Genomic DNA, 16548 nt, shown 5'->3' on the forward strand with positions numbered 1-16548 from the left:
CACATTGACTCTGTACCGTAACACCCTGTATATAGCCTCCACATTGACTCTGTACCGTAACACCCTGTATATAGCCTCCACATTGACTCTGTACCGTAACACCCTGTATATAGCCTCCACATTGACTCTGTACCGTAACACCCTGTATATAGTCTCCACATTGACTCTGTACCGGTACCCCCTGTATATAGCCTCCACATTGACTCTGTACCGTAATACCCTGTATATAGCCTCCACATTGACTCTGTACCGTAACACCCTGTATATAGCCTCCACATTGTCTCTGTACCGGTTACCCCCTGTATATAGCCTCCACATTGACTCTGTACCGTAACACCCTGTATATAGCCTCCACATTGACTCTGTACCGGTACCCACTGTATATAGCCTCAACATTGACTCTGTACCGGTACACCCTGTATATAGCCTCCACATTGACTCTGTACCGGTACACCCTGTATATAGCCTCCACATTGACTCTGTACCGTAACACCCTGTATATAGCCTCCACATTGACTCTGTACTGTAACACCCTGTATATAGCCTCCACATTGACTCTGTACCGTAACACCCTGTATATAGCCTCCACATTGACTCTGTACCGTAACACCCTGTATTGTTATTTTATTTATTTTTATTTTATTTTACTGCTGCTGTTTAATTATTTGTTTTATTTTTTCTTAACTTCTTAACATTGTAGGTTAAGGGCTTGTTTCACTATAAGGTCACCTGTTCTATTCCACGCGTGTGACGAATAAAAATATTTTTTTCCTTCATGATTTGATTGGGTCTAATTGTGTTGGTGTCCTGGGGCTCTTTTGGGGTCCGTTTGTGTTAGTGAACAGAGCCCCAGGACCAAGATATAATCTCTCTCTCTCTCTCTCTCTCTCTCTCTCTCTCTCTCTCTCTCTCTCTCTCTCTCTCTCTCTCTCTCTCTCTCTCTCTCTCTCTCTCTCTCTCTCTCTCTCTCTCTCTCTCTCTCTCTCTCTCTCTCTCTCTCTCTCTCTCTCTCTCTCTCTCCCTCTCTCCCTCTCTCAATTCAATTCAATTGACTTTATTGACATGGCAAGTTCATTATCACTTACATTGTCAAAGTATACATATCGAAAAATCAAAATCAAATATATATGTATATATATACAAAATATATATATATATAAATAAATGGTAGGACCAACAGCAATAATAATAGTAGTAGTGGACATGGAATTACCATCTCTCTCTCTCTCCCTCCCTCTCTCTCGCTATCCCTCTCTCTCTCTATCCCTCTCCCTCTCTCTCTCTCTCTCTCTCTCCCTCCCTCTCTCTCTCTATCCCTCTTTCTCCCTCTCCCTCTCCCCCTCCCGACAACACAGGACAGAATTACAGACCACACCCATCCACCGTCAGGCGCAAACACGCCACAGTAGCCGGGGTCGCGCACCGCTACTTCTCTTACTACTAGGACCCAGCCGACCAAACAGTCACGGTTTTTCGACTACACCACTCTCTCTCTCTCTGTAGCGCGAGCTCTGCAGCCCCGTTCTACAGTTGATTTGGTGAGTAGCCCTCTACTCCATTTACTACAGCTAACAACTCTTCATAATAAATTATGTTCGTTTTGTTAAAAAACTTTTTTTTGAGCTTTTCCTGTTTAAGTGAAAAATGATTGATTAGCCTATTTTTATGGCGTGGTAGGTTTGAAATAATATGTGTACTGGATGGTGTGGCAGGAGTGTGTCACTTTTTTTTTTCTCGTGTGAAGTTAGGTCACTTTTAATTTCCACTGAGTAGAACTTTTGGTTCCTGCCAATGAAAAGGGGCGTCGCCTGTCTAGGAGTTTGTCTCCCCGCGCACGGAATGGATGTTTTCCTTCATGTTCTATCATCCAATCAGTTTGATGGATTTATATTGTATTTGTGTGCCGAGTCCACTACTGTGTCTGTGTGTGTGAGGAGCCAGTTTCCTACAGCAGGAAAAGAATCCTGCGACAACAACAAATGTGGATTATAATTAACGGACTTTATTTTTTAGGGGTTGATAAAACATTTTCGGAAGGGAAAATCAAGTCTGACATTTTTAAAAGTAGAAATTACAAACTTCAAAGCCTTTTTTTTTTTAAACCTCAAATACACGACACGTTTTAAAATGTCCTGCGTTTCAGGAAGGTTCTCCTCCAACAGGATGCTCTAACTCAGTGCTTCCCAAACTGTTTCCCGCGGGGAACAAGTGACACAAACTCTTCATAACCACTTTTTGTTGGTGGAGATCATTTAGCCGTGTCCCGTCCCCCCCCCAACAGTCTGGGGAACCACTGATAACGCAGTCCGCTCTGTTTAACTTTAATGAATGATGTGTATGAAGGCTGGATATTTGACAGGTGGCGCTGTATTGAAGCCATATTGGAGCCCACTGGAGCCTCCATCTTGGAGTTGTCACAATTGTTTAATAATATTCTGGAAACTATGTAAATGTATTTATTCATTTCTACATTCGTTTCTGACAAGTTTATTATATTAATGCGTTTTATATATTATGTATATATAATGTGAGCTAAACAAACATTTAAAAATATATAACATTTTCCTTAAAGTATTTAAGATTTTCCTTAAATGTTGCTGCAACAATTATTTTTTTTAAATACATTGGAACGTCCTTGGAACGTTTTTATGGAAATACTATAGAATTCCATTCCTTTCTATGGAGGACTGCTCCTACTCCTTGTCGGCCATATTGGGAGTTCCAATATGGCCGACAAGGGGAGTTCCAATATGGCCGCCGACAGGTGTCTTCAACTCAATGGCCAAAACATAGCATCATCAATCCAGAGTTTTATTAAACCCAATGATGTATATCTGATGGTTTATAGCCCTGGTGGGAGGAGCGCTCAGAGACGGTAGCGGCCAAAACTTCTCCGTTGACAGATAAACCTCCCCTTGCTTTTCGCTTCCTAATGGCGCCCCCGTGTGGCCAAAGAGTCGTACTGGAACGTCTGAACAAAATGAACTTCAGGATTTGATGAGCGTCATTCAAGAAATTTACGTTTTGCGCCCCATGGTGATTTACCCTCGTTACTGTTTCTCTTAGACTTAAAGTTTTAAAGACAACGCGTTTTTAATTCAATTAGCAGCAGCAATGAAACGGAGACAGAACGTTGAGACCGGTTTAGGCTGCACGGTTTAGAAGACACACTGCCAGCCAGGCCCGTCTGTCGCAGCAGGAATCATTTCAGCTCCATACATTCCATTGACTTCGAAATTGGACGTCTGTGTCCTGGGGATGTTGGGGGGGAAATGCCTTGGAAAAACCTGTAATCCTATGAGTCTGGATCAGAACGTTCCATCCCAGGCGATTTTTTTTTTGTTTGTTTTAGTTTGAAGCCTGTCCAAAACCTCAACCCTTAACCATTTGGAATGAATGGCTAAACTTGAACCCTTTTGAAATTTGACATTTGGAGAAACGTGGATAAATGTCAGAATCTTTAGTTAAAATTGGTCAAAACTGTGAGATCTTTGTTGGGATTCTAGTTTATATATCTGCAGTGTTCTAAATGTTCTAAACGTTCTAAATGTTCTAAACATTCTAAATGTTCTTAACGTTCTAAATCTCTTTGTCTGGGGAAGATGACATCATATGTTGTTACTGTCGTAAGTCCCCAGAGACACAGAGACACAGAGAGGACACAATTCTACTCTTTTGTAAACTCTAGTTGTGACACTTGGATGGATGGACGGATGAATGGGCAGATGAATGGATGGGTGGATGGATGTATCATTTCGCTACACTCACATTAACACCTGCTAACCATGTGTACGTGACCAATACAATGTGATGAATGGACCTCATGTTACAACACTGGCTCAGGGAAATGGCTGCACTATCAGGTGTGTGTGTGTGTGTGTGTGTATCGGTATAGTAAAGTGCTAGAGTTGTAGACTGAATGAGGTATGTCCTTTTTTTGTTGTTGTCTTAAAAATAATCTTTATTGACGTTTTCCACATTTTTACAGTCATAAATAATTAGCATAAATACAAATCTACATTCACACGCGAGGTCATAAGGACATTTCATGATTGACAGGTTGAATAGTGTTCTTGACTCCATGTTTTTTCTTCTTTTCAGTTTTGATTTGTAAAAAATATAGTTTGAACAAAAAAGGTATTTTTATAGACATTCTTGTCTTCCACATTTTGCTGTTCATATTGTCCACAATTTTCCATGGTTCCCTTTTCCCTGCTGTGGAACATGGCAATTTCCCATGGTTCCTCATTCCCTGCTGTGGAACATGGCAATTTCCCATGGTTCCCTTTTCCCTGCTGTGGAACATGACAATTTTCCATGGTTCCTTTTCCCCTGATGTGGAACATGGCAATTTTCCACTCTCTCTCTCTTTCTCAGCTTTCTCAGGCTTGTTCCAAGCTGTTCAGAATGTCAGTTAGCAGTTGGTGCTGTGTGTGTGTATGTGTCACAGGTGGGATCTGAACCCTGGTCTCCTGCTTGGGAACAGGGGGGGGGGGGGGGGGGGGGTCTGAACCCTGGTCTCCTGCTTGGGAACAGGGGGGGGGGGGGGGGGGGGATCTGAACCCTGGTCTCCTGCTTGGGAACAGGGGGGGGGGATCTGAACCCTGGTCTCCTGCTTGGGAACAGGGGGGGGGATCTGAACCCTGGTCTCCTGCTTGGGAACAGGGGGGGGGGATCTGAACCCTGGTCTCCTGCTTGGGAACGGGGGGGGGTCTGAACCCTGGTCTCCTGCTTGGGAACAGGGGGGGGTCTGAACCCTGGTCTCCTGCTTGGGAACAGGGGGGGGGGGGTCTGAACCCTGGTCTCCTGCTTGGGAACAGGGGGGGGGGGGTCTGAACCCTGGTCTCCTGCTTGGGAACAGGGGGGGGATCTGAACCCTGGTCTCCTGCTTGGGAACAGGGGGGGGGATCTGAACCCTGGTCTCCTGCTTGGGAACAGGGGGGGGGATCTGAACCCTGGTCTCCTGCTTGGGAACAGGGGGGGGGATCTGAACCCTGGTCTCCTGCTTGGGAACGGGGGGGGGTCTGAACCCTGGTCTCCTGCTTGGGAACAGGGGGGGGTCTGAACCCTGGTCTCCTGCTTGGGAACAGGGGGGGGGTCTGAACCCTGGTCTCCTGCTTGGGAACAGGGGGGGGGGGGGATCTGAACCCTGGTCTCCTGCTTGGGAACAGGGGGGGGGGGGGGATCTGAACCCTGGTCTCCTGCTTGGGAACAGGGGGGGGTCTGAACCCTGGTCTCCTGCTTGGGAACAGGGGGGGGGGGGGATCTGAACCCTGGTCTCCTGCTTGGGAACAGGGGGGGGGGGGGATCTGAACCCTGGTCTCCTGCTTGGGAACAGGGGGGATCTGAACCCTGGTCTCCTGCTTGGGAACAGGGGGGGGGGTCTGAACCCTGGTCTCCTGCTTGGGAACAGGGGGGGATCTGAACCCTGGTCTCCTGCTTGGGGAACCGTTGTCTTAACCATTAAACTATTAGAGGAAGTATATCCCACTTGGTCTGAGGGGGGGTTAGCCTCACGTCTACTACACATGCCCAATTTAGCTCCAGCCTTGCTCTAATACACCTGATTTGGTAAAGGCCTGAGAAGCAGCTGATTACTAAGCCAGGTGTTTTAGAGCAGGGCTGGAACAAAACCCTGTTAGAGGGTAGCTCTCCAAGAGGAGGGGTTGCCCACTCCTGAGGTCTACCTATCTCAGTTAGTACACTACACTGCTCCTCTCCCCGTCTCCTCTCTCCTCTTCCGTCTCGTCTGTTAGAGGGTAGCTCTCCAAGAGGAGGGGTTACCCACTCCTGAGGTCTACCTATCTCAGTTAGTACACTACACTGCTCCTCTCCCCTCTCCTCATCTCTTCTTCCCTCTCGTCTCCTCTCTCCTCTTCCGTCTCGTCTCCTCTCTCCGTCAGTGCCTCATCACCTTCCTCTCCTCTCTTCTTCCCTCTCGTCTCCTCTCTCCGTCAGTTCCTCATCACCTTCCTCTCCTCTCTTCTTCCCTCTCGTCTCCTCTCTCCGTCAGTTCCTCATCAGCTTCCTCTCCTCTCTTCTTCCCTCTCGTCTCCTCTCTCCGTCAGTTCCGTGTGTTTTTTGCCATTTGGTGAAAGAATGTCAACGACACTCATCTGTTGTCAATGAGCGAGTTTGTCAGAGCCTTTTGCGGTTGCTTCTCTTGTTACAGTGTGTGTGTGTGTGTCTCCCAGTTGATATTGAATGAACTGAAGATGTGTAGGAGTCACCGGAAACCTGTTACTACTGCAGAGAGATAACACACACACACACACAGCACATTGGCAGTAGCAGCAGCATATGCCTATAACATTTACCAGTTCTATTAAACATGAAGCTGGATACTAGTGACAAGAGTCAGGATCATTTCCACCAGCTCTGATACTGTACTGCAGACAGAGACCTGACGATGAGGAGGAGGAGGAAGAGGAATACTGTACTGCAGACAGAGACCTGATGAAGACGAGGAGGAAGACTGTGCTTCACACCGCCTGTTTCATGGTTCATTTAGATTTGTAGTTGGAATCAGGTGTTGTAGTGCAGGGCTGGAACAACAAGCATTGTGGGTAACAGAGTACCGGAGTCAGAAAACACGGTTCTGTACCGGAGTCAGGAAACACGGTTCTAGAGCCTTCTGGGTGGTGCAGCGGTCTAAGACTCTGCATCGCAGTGCTAAGAGGCGTCACTACAGACCCTGGTTCGATCACAGGCTGTATCACAGCGGTCTAAGACACTGCATCACAGTGCTAAGAGGCGTCACTACAGACCCTGGTTCGATACCAAGCTGTATCACAGAGGTCTAATCCACTGCATCACAGTGCTAGAGGAATCACTACAGACCCTGGTTCGATCACAGGCTGTATCGCAGCGGTCTAAGACACTGCATCACAGTGCTAAGAGGCGTCACTACAGACCCTGGTTCGATACCAAGCTGTATCACAGCGGTCTAATCCACTGCATCACAGTGCTAGGAGGCATCACTACAGACCCTGGTTCGATCACAGGCTGTGTCACAGCAGGCCGCGACCGGGAGACCCATGAAGCGGAGCACAATTGGCCCAGCGTCGTTCGGATTAGGGGAGGGTTTGGCCCGGCGGTGATGTCCTTGTCCCATCGCGCTCTAGTGACTCCTTGTGGCGGCCGGGCGCAGTGCACGATGACTTCGGTCGCCAGGTGTACGGTGTTTCCTCCGACACATTGGTTGGGGCTGGCTTCCGGGTTTAGTGAGCAGTGTATCAAGAAGCAGTGAGGCTTGGCGGGGTCGTGTTTCGGAGGACGCACGGATCTCGACCTCCGACCTCTCCCGAGTCCGTACGGGGGAGTTGAAGCGATGAGACTAACTACCAATTGGGGTCAAATAAAAAGAGGGCATCATGTAGGTATCAGTAGAGACAGGTGACAGATACACACGGACACTCAGCTACTACTGGGCTCCTGAGACAAAGGTCGGTGACGTGTAACAGATTGGATAAGGGATGTTCTGTAACTGCCTACGGCGGCCTTTCTCAATAGCAAGGCTATGCTCACTGAGTCTGTACATAGTCTGTCTTCTCTTGAGAGCCAGGTCTGCCTACGGCGGCCTTTCTCAATAGCAAGGCTATGCTCACTGAGTCTGTACATAGTCTGTCTTCTCTTGAGAGCCAGGTCTGCCTACGGCGGCCTTTCTCAATAGCAAGGCTATGCTCACTGAGTCTGTACATAGTCAAAGCTTTCCTTAAGTTTGGGTCAGTCACAGTGGTCAGGTATTCTGCCACTGTGTACTCTCTGTTTAGGGCCAAATAGCATTCTAGTTTGCTCTGTTTTTTTGTTAATTCTTTCCAATGTGTCAAGTAATTATCTTTTTGTTTTCTCATGATTTGGTTGGGTCTAATTGTGTTGCTGTCCTGGGGTTCTGTGGGGTGTGATTGTGTTTGTGAACAGAGCCCCAGGACCAGCTTGCTTAGGGGACTCTTCTCCAGGTTCATCTCTCTGTAGGTGATGGCTTTGTTATGGAAGGTTTGGGAATCGCTTCCTTTTAGGTGGTTGTAGAATTGAATTGCTCTTTTCTGGATTTTGATAATTAACAGGAATCATCCTAATTCTGCTCTGCGTGTATTATTTAGTGTGTTGTGTTATACATGGAGGATGTTTTTGCAAATTTGGTGTTTGTCCCATTTTGTGAGTTCTTGGTTGGTGAGCAGACCCCAGACCTCACAACCATAAAGGGCAATGGGCTCTATAACTGATTCAAGTATTTTTAGCCAGATCCTAATTGGTAGGTCAAATTTTATTTTTGATGGCATAGAAGGCCCTTCTTGCCTTGTCTCTCAGATCGTTCACAGCTTTGTGGAAGTTACCTGTGGCGCTGATGTTTAGGCCGAGGTATGTATAGTTTTGTGTGTGCTCTAGGGCAACAGTGTCCAGATGGAATTTGTATTTGTGGAACACCATTATTTTGGTCTTACTGAGATTTACTGTCAGGGCCCAGGTCTGGCAGAATCTGTGCAGAAGATCTAGGTGCTGCTGTAGACCCTCCTTGGTTGGGGACAGAAGCACCAGATCATCAGCAAACAGTAGTTATTTGACTTCAGATTCTAGTAGGGTGAGGCCGGGTGCTGCAGACTGTTCTAGTGCCCGCGCCAATTTGTTGATATACGTGGTAGTCATTTCTCAGACCTGCCGCTTGTCACCCCAGAAATGTACACACACACACACACACCTCTAAGGACGGTTGAACGTCCCCCCCTTGGTAGTCATGTTTGAATTCCAGAGTCAGAGGGAAGTCTTTGAACCCGACAGGACTGAGGATGTGTGTGTGTCCTGCAGGGTCGTGTCTCAGCTGAATAACAGATGTTAGCCTGGTTTGGCTTCTAAATCCTAGGTTGGCTCTAAACACACTGGATTCATATTCAGTGTTTGTCTGAAACAAAATAAAGGACTAACTAAATCAAATAACCCATGAAGAAATACAACTTTTACTGCTGAACATGGGTCGTGGTTATTGTACCGCTAAACACCGGGTCGTGGTTATTGTACCGCTAAACACCGGGTCGTGGTTATTGTACCGCTAAACACCGGGTCGTAGTTTTTGTACCGCTAAACACCGGGTCGTGGTTATTGTACCGCTAAACACCGGTGAAGACCTAGAGGAGGAGGTGAGAGGAGGTGATGAAGATCTAGGGAGGAGGAGGTGGTGATGAAGACCTAGAGAGGAGGAGGTGGTGATGAAGACCTAGAGAGGAGGAGGTGGTGATGAAGACCTAGAGGAGGTGGTGATGAAGACCTAGAGGAGGAGGTGGTGATGAAGACCTAGAGGAGGAGGTGGTGATGAAGACCTAGAGGAGGAGGTGGTGATGAAGACCTAGAGGAGGAGGTGGTGATGAAGACCTAGAGGAGGAGGTGAAGAAAGCTTCCAACAGAAGACTCAACAGTTCTCCACACGTGGAAGATGGAAGGGGCTTCGTGGCCTTGGAAGCTCTCCTCTCGCTTCCATCATTTGTTCCATGGCTAAAGTCTGTTTCAGTGTGTGAGATCTGAGGGTTGAGGCTGTGGCTTTGTGTTTTATATTTTCTTTTAAAGAAGAAATGACATTAAAAGTGAAATCCAAGTCAGCGTTTTCCACTACAAGAGGAAACTGGGTCAGGGCCCGACATCTAACAGTCTATTAGGATGATTTGGTTTGATGGCTTTGATGCCAACGACTGAGTGAGTGAGAGAGTGAGAGATTCATTCCAATTTGCTATACTTTAACAGCTCTGGCATCTTCCCCAATATTCCCAAACCTTCCATAACTAAGCCATCACCTACAGAGAGATGAACCTGGAGATACTCATTACTGATCTGTTGAGTCTCCTTAGTCGTCAGTACTCACCTGTTGATTGGCTCCTCGGTCGTCAGTACTCACCTGTTGATTGGCTCCTCGGTCGTCAGTACTCACCTGTTGATTGGCTCCTCGGTCGTCAGTACTCACCTGTTGATTGGCTCCTCGGTCGTCAGTACTCACCTGTTGATTGGCTCCTCGGTCGTCAGTACTCACCTGTTGATTGGCTCCTCGGTCGTCAGTACTCACCTGTTGATTGGCTCCTCGGTCGTCAGTACTCACCTGTTGATTGGCTCCTCGGTCGTCAGTACTCACCTGTTGATTGGCTCCTCGGTCGTCAGTACTCACCTGTTGATTGGCTCCTCGGTCGTCAGTACTCACCTGTTGATTGGCTCCTCGGTCGTCAGTACTCACCTGTTGATTGGCTCCTCGGTCGTCAGTACTCACCTGTTGATTGGCTCCTCGGTCGTCAGTACTCACCTGTTGATTGGCTCCTCGGTCGTCAGTACTCACCTGTTGATTGGCTCCTCGGTCGTCAGTACTCACCTGTTGATTGGCTCCTCGGTCGTCAGTACTCACCTGTTGATTGGCTCCTCGGTCGTCAGTACTCACCTGTTGATTGGCTCCTCGGTCGTCAGTACTCACCTGTTGATTGGCTCCTCGGTCGTCAGTACTCACCTGTTGATTGGCTCCTCGGTCGTCAGTACTCACCTGTTGATTGGCTCAGAAAGGTGCCGTATAAAGGAAAGTTTAATCTGTAGTTGGGATTTAGTTTCCTCTTAGGACGAGGATTAGTGATGAATGGGAAATCCATCCGCTGAGGTTATTAACCATGCGTGGTACTGGACAGCTTTTCACACAAGGAGTTTCCTGCTCGATTATGGTGAACTATATAATCTATCCTGTTGTAGTTCCACAACAGACCCCGTCTACTGCAACAATGTATCCTGTTGTAGTTTCACAACAGACCCGTCTACTGCAACACTGTATCCTGTTATAGTTTCACAACAGACCCGTCTACTGCAACGATGTATCCTGTTATAGTTTCACAACAGACCCGTCTACTGCAACAATGTATCCTGTTGTAGTTCCACAACAGACCCGTCTACTGCAACAATGTATCCTGTTATAGTTTCACAACAGACCCGTCTACTGCAACAATGTATCCTGTTATAGTTTCACAACAGACCCGTCTACTGCAACACTGTATCCTGTTATAGTTTCACAACAGACCCGTCTACTGCAACAATGTATCCTGTTATAGTTTCACAACAGACCCGTCTACTGCAACAATGTATCCTGTTGTAGTTTCACAACAGACCCGTCTACTGCAACACTGTATCCTGTTATAGTTTCACAACAGACCCGTCTACTGCAACAATGTATCCTGTTATAGTTTCACAACAGACCCGTCTACTGCAACAATGTATCCTGTTGTAGTTTCACAACAGACCCGTCTACTGCAACACTGTATCCTGTTATAGTTTCACAACAGACCCGTCTACTGCAACAATGTATCCTGTTGTAGTTTCACAACAGACCCGTCTACTGCAACAATGTATCCTGTTATAGTTTCACAACAGACCCGTCTACTGCAACAATGTATCCTGTTATAGTTTCACAACAGACCCGTCTACTGCAACAATGTATCCTGTTATAGTTTCACAACAGACCCCGTCTACTGCAACAATGTATCCTGTTGTAGTTTCACAACAGACCCGTCTACTGCAACAATGTATCCTGTTATAGTTTCACAACAGACCCGTCTACTGCAACAATGTATCCTGTTATAGTTTCACAACAGACCCGTCTACTGCAACAATGTATCCTGTTATAGTTTCACAACAGACCCCGTCTACTGCAACAATGTATCCTGTTGTAGTTTCACAACAGACCCGTCTACTGCAACAATGTATCCTGTTGTAGTTTCACAACAGACCCGTCTACTGCAACAATGTATCCTGTTGTAGTTTCACAACAGACCCGTCTACTGCAACAATGTATCCTGTTATAGTTTCACAACAGACCCGTCTACTGCAACAATGTATCCTGTTATAGTTCCACAACAAACCCCGTCTACTGCAACAATGTATCCTGTTATAGTTTCACAACAGACCCGTCTACTGCAACAATGTATCCTGTTATAGTTTCACAACAGACCCGTCTACTGCAACAATGTATCCTGTTATAGTTTCACAACAGACCCGTCTACTGCAACAATGTATCCTGTTATAGTTCCACAACAGACCCGTCTACTGCAACAATGTATCCTGTTGTAGTTTCACAACAGACCCGTCTACTGCAACAATGTATCCTGTTATAGTTCCACAACAGACCCGTCTACTGCAACAATGTATCCTGTTATAGTTTCACAACAGACCCGTCTACTGCAACAATGTATCCTGTTGTAGTTTCACAACAGACCCGTCTACTGCAACAATGTATCCTGTTATAGATTATGGTGAACTATATAATCTCTCTCTGTCTCTAGGTTCCTGTGTAACAGAGACAGACAGACATGTTGGTGATATTATCCTTCATCCTCCTCTTCCACGTCATCTCAGCCATCCTCCTCTTCATCAGCACCATCAACAATGTACAGTACAAACCCAGCCCCCTTTTTGTCCACATGTTGTTATGTTACAACAGTAAGAAAATAAAGAGAAACCCTGGAATGATCAGGTTTGTCCTGACGTTTGACTGGTACAGTGTTTGACAGCTACATTCTCTCTGTGTCTCTCTGTGTCTCTCTGTCTCTCTCTCTCTGTCTCTCTCTCTCTCTCTCTCTCTGTCTCTCTGTCTCTCTGTCTCTCTGTGTCTCTGTGTCTCTGTGTCTCTCTGTGTCTCTGTGTCTCTGTGTCTCTCTGTCTCTGTCTGTCTCTGTCTCTGTCTGTCTAGGCGTGGTGGGTGGCGTCGGCTCCGGGAGGCAACGTGATCTACACCGATCTGTGGTACTCCTGTAACGTAACATGTCTCCCTGTCACCAACAGCGCTTCCACTGACGCAGGTAACCTGACAACCAGCACGTATCATGAAGGATGTGTGTCTGTCTGTTGACATCTGTCTCTCTAACACTCCTCTCTCTGTCCTTCTCTGTCCTTTTCTCTGTCCCTCTCTGTCCCTTTCTCTGTCCCTTTCTCTCTCTCTTTCTGTCCCTCTCTCTCTGTCCCTCTCTCTCTCTCTGTCCCTCTCTCTCTCTCTCTCTCTGTCCCTCTCTATCTCTCTCTCTCTCTCTCGGTCTCTCTCGGTCCCTCTCTCTCTCTCGGTCCCTCTCTCTCTCTCTCTGTCCCTCTCTCTCTCTCTCTCTCTCTCTCTCGGTCCCTCTCTCTCTCTCTCTCGGTCCCTCTCTCTGTCTCTCCCTCTCTCTGTCTCTGTGTAACACTCCTCTCTGTAGTCTATCTACAGGCGGTCCAGGCCACTATGATCCTGTCCACAATTCTCTGCTGCGTGGGCTTCTTTGTGTTCATCCTTCAGCTCTTCGGACTGAAACAAGGAGAGCGATTTGTCTTTACAGCCGTCATCCAGCTACTGGCTGGTGAGTATCAATACTGGTGACACTAAAAACGACCAATCAGAGACATGTGTCTGTCAGGGTTCCCTTTGTTTTGCTGACACTTGATCTGCCAACGTTTTCCTGACTTTCAGAAAGAATTCGAACCCCATGACTTTACCCACATTTAGTTGTGTTACAGCCTGATAAAAAAAAAAAAAGGTGTGTCACTGGCAATACCCCATAATGGTTCCCCGGGTTCGGCCGTCGTTGTAAATAAGAATTTGTTCTTAACTGACTTGCCGAGTTAAAAGGTTAAATAATGTAAAAGTGTTATTATGTTTATTTTTTAACAAACAAATTAAAAATGAAAAGCTGAAATGTTTTGCATCAGTAAGTATTCAACCTCTCTGTTATGGAAATGCCTAAATAAGTTCAGGAGTAAAACAAGTCTCATATTAAGTTGTGTGGACTCATTCTGTGTTTAACATGATTTTTTGAATGACTGCCTCATCTCTGTACCCCAACACATACAATTATCTGTAAGGTCCCTCAGTAGAGCAGTGAGGTGTTGTGTGGAGATGGATGAGATTAAAAAAATAAAAATAAATCATCCATTTTGAATTCAGGCTGTAACGTGGAATAAGTAAAGGGGTATGAATACTTTGAAGGAGGCCAGTGTTCCTGTTTAAACGTCCTGTATCCTACCCCCTTCCTATCCTAGTTCCTAACCCCCCCTCCTCCCTCCCCAGGCCTGTGTGTGATGATCGGAGTGTCCATCTACACGGCGGAGAGAGAAGGTTTTACAGAGGAGGCTCTAAGGAAGGGAGGATACGGTTCCTCCTACGTCCTGGCCTGGATCAGCTTCCCCATGACTGTCATCAGTGGACTCATGTATCTGGTGTTGAGGAAACGCAAATAAAACACTCTTATCTTTACAAAAACACAATGTCTACAATCCCCCTGTCTGTCGGGAGAAGTGTTCGTTATTTTGACCTCCCACCACGTTATAATTGACAAGAGGAAGTGTGTAAACTAACAGTCTATTACTTCAAACACGTTTCTTGTTGTTGATAAGAGCGGCTGTTTAAAAGACCCCAGTGTAGTGGGGGGGGGGGGGGGAACGTAGTGGGGGGGGGAACGTTTTCTCCACACTGTGTGGGTTGGAACGAGACTGTGACATATCGGCCTGCTGTTGGCTGGGATCTTCCGCGGTGACGTCAATTTAGTTTAACGGACCGATAGATGGTGTATAGTTGAAATGCGTGATGCCAGAACGATGGTTGAGCCTGAGCAGTACAACACCGTGCTAAGTCCTACTAGAGTAAACCTAGTGTAGAAGGTGGAATATGTAGGATTGTCTGCCGGCCTGTCCGCCTTCTTCCCTGCCGGCCTGTCTGTCTGCCTTTCTCCCTGCCTGTCTGTTTGCTGGCCTGCCCATCTGTCTGTCTGCCGGCCTGTGTTTGCTGGCCTGCCCGTCTCCCTGCCGGCCTGCCCGTCTGTCTGTTTGCTGGCCTGTCTGTCTGTCTTCCGGCCTTCCTCCCTGCCGGCCTGTCTGTCTGTCTGCTTGCCGGTCTATCTGTCTGTCTGCCGGCCTGTCCGTCTGTCTGTTTGCTGGCCTGGTGAAAGATGCTGAGGTTAATATCGAGGACACTAAAGAATATAGGGGTGTAGGATGATCCACTATCTAACTGGAATAAAAACAGAATGGAACCCACTAGAACACAGTGTCTGAGTCTTCACTGATACAATACAACCACTATAGACACAGTCTGTTATAACAGGGGGTCTACACTAATACAATACAACCACTATAGACACAGTCTGTTATAACAGGGGGGTCTACACTAATACAATACAACCACTATAGACACAGTCTGTTATAACAGGGGAGTCTACACTAATACAATACAACCACTAGACACAGTCTGTTATAACAGGGGGGTCTACACTAATACAATACAACCACTAGACACAGTCTGTTATAACAGGGGGTCTACACTAATACAATACAACCACTATAGACACAGTCTGTTATAACAGGGGGGTCTACACTAATACAATACAACCACTATAGACACAGTCTGTTATAACAGGGCGTCTACACTAATACAATACAACCACTATAGACACAGTCTGTTATAACAGGGGGTCTACACTAATACAATACAACCACTATAGACACAGTCTGTTATAACAGGGGGGTCTACACTAATACAATACAACCACTATAGACACAGTCTGTTATAACAGGGGGGTCTACACTAATACAATACAACCCCTATAGACACAGTCTGTTATAACAGGGGGTCTACACTAATACAATACAACCACTATAGACACAGTCTGTTATAACAGGGGGTTTACACTGATACAATACAACCACTATAGACACAGTCTGTTATAACAGGGGGTCTACACTAATACAACCACTATAGACACAGTCTGTTATAACAGGGGGTCTACACTAATACAATACAACCCCTATAGACACAGTCTGTTATAACAGGGGGTCTACACTAATACAACCACTATAGACACAGTCTGTTATAACAGGGGGTCTACACCAATACAACCACTATAGACACAGTCTGTTATAACAGGGGGTCTACACTAATACAATACAACCACTATAGACACAGTCTGTTATAACAGGGGGTCTACACTAATACAACCACTATAGACACAGTCTGTTATAACAGGGGGTCTACACCAATACAACCACTATAGACACAGTCTGTTATAACAGGGGGTCTACACTAATACAACCACTATAGACACAGTCTGTTATAACAGGGGGTCTACACCAATACAACCACTATAGACACAGTCTGTTATAGCAGGGGGTCTACACTAATACAATACAACCACTATAGACACAGTCTGTTATAACAGGGGGGTCTACACTAATACAACCACTATAGACACAGTCTGTTATAACAGGGGGTCTACACTAATACAACCACTATAGACACAGTCTGTTATAACAGGTGGTCTTCACTAATACAATACAACCACTATAGACACAGTCTGTTATAACAGGGGGTCTACACTAATACAATACAACCACTATAGACACAGTCTGTTATAACAGGGGTCTACACTAATACAACCACTATAGACACAGTCTGTTATAACAGGGGGGTCTACACTAATACAATACAACCACTATAGACACAGTCTGTTATAACAGGGGGTCTACACTAATACAACCACTATAGACACAGTCTGTTATAACAGGTGGTCTTCACTAATACAA

The 16548-nt window shown here is 46.3% G+C and overlaps 1 protein-coding gene across 2 annotated transcripts; it reads left to right on the forward strand.

The window, feature by feature from the left end:
• The first annotated feature begins 1378 nt into the window (after window positions 1–1378).
• Window positions 1379–14235, forward strand: LOC139569639 (epithelial membrane protein 2-like). 2 transcript variants are annotated; one of them, XM_071391052.1, is made up of 5 exons: window positions 1379–1538; window positions 12291–12395; window positions 12698–12806; window positions 13194–13334; window positions 14042–14235. In XM_071391052.1, the coding sequence occupies exons 2-5, from the start codon at window positions 12318–12320 to the stop codon at window positions 14209–14211; spliced, it is 498 nt and encodes a 165-aa protein (XP_071247153.1). In that variant the 5' UTR covers window positions 1379–1538; window positions 12291–12317; the 3' UTR covers window positions 14212–14235. The 2 variants fall into 2 exon arrangements, with proteins under 2 accessions (XP_071247153.1, XP_071247143.1); XM_071391042.1 differs by having other exon boundaries at window positions 1392–1538; window positions 12698–12839.
• Window positions 14236–16548: the final 2313 nt, after the last annotated feature.

The sequence above is a fragment of the Salvelinus alpinus genome, chromosome 1 (genome assembly GCF_045679555.1).
Source record: "Salvelinus alpinus chromosome 1, SLU_Salpinus.1, whole genome shotgun sequence".
Classification (NCBI taxonomy): Eukaryota; Metazoa; Chordata; class Actinopteri; order Salmoniformes; family Salmonidae; genus Salvelinus; species Salvelinus alpinus.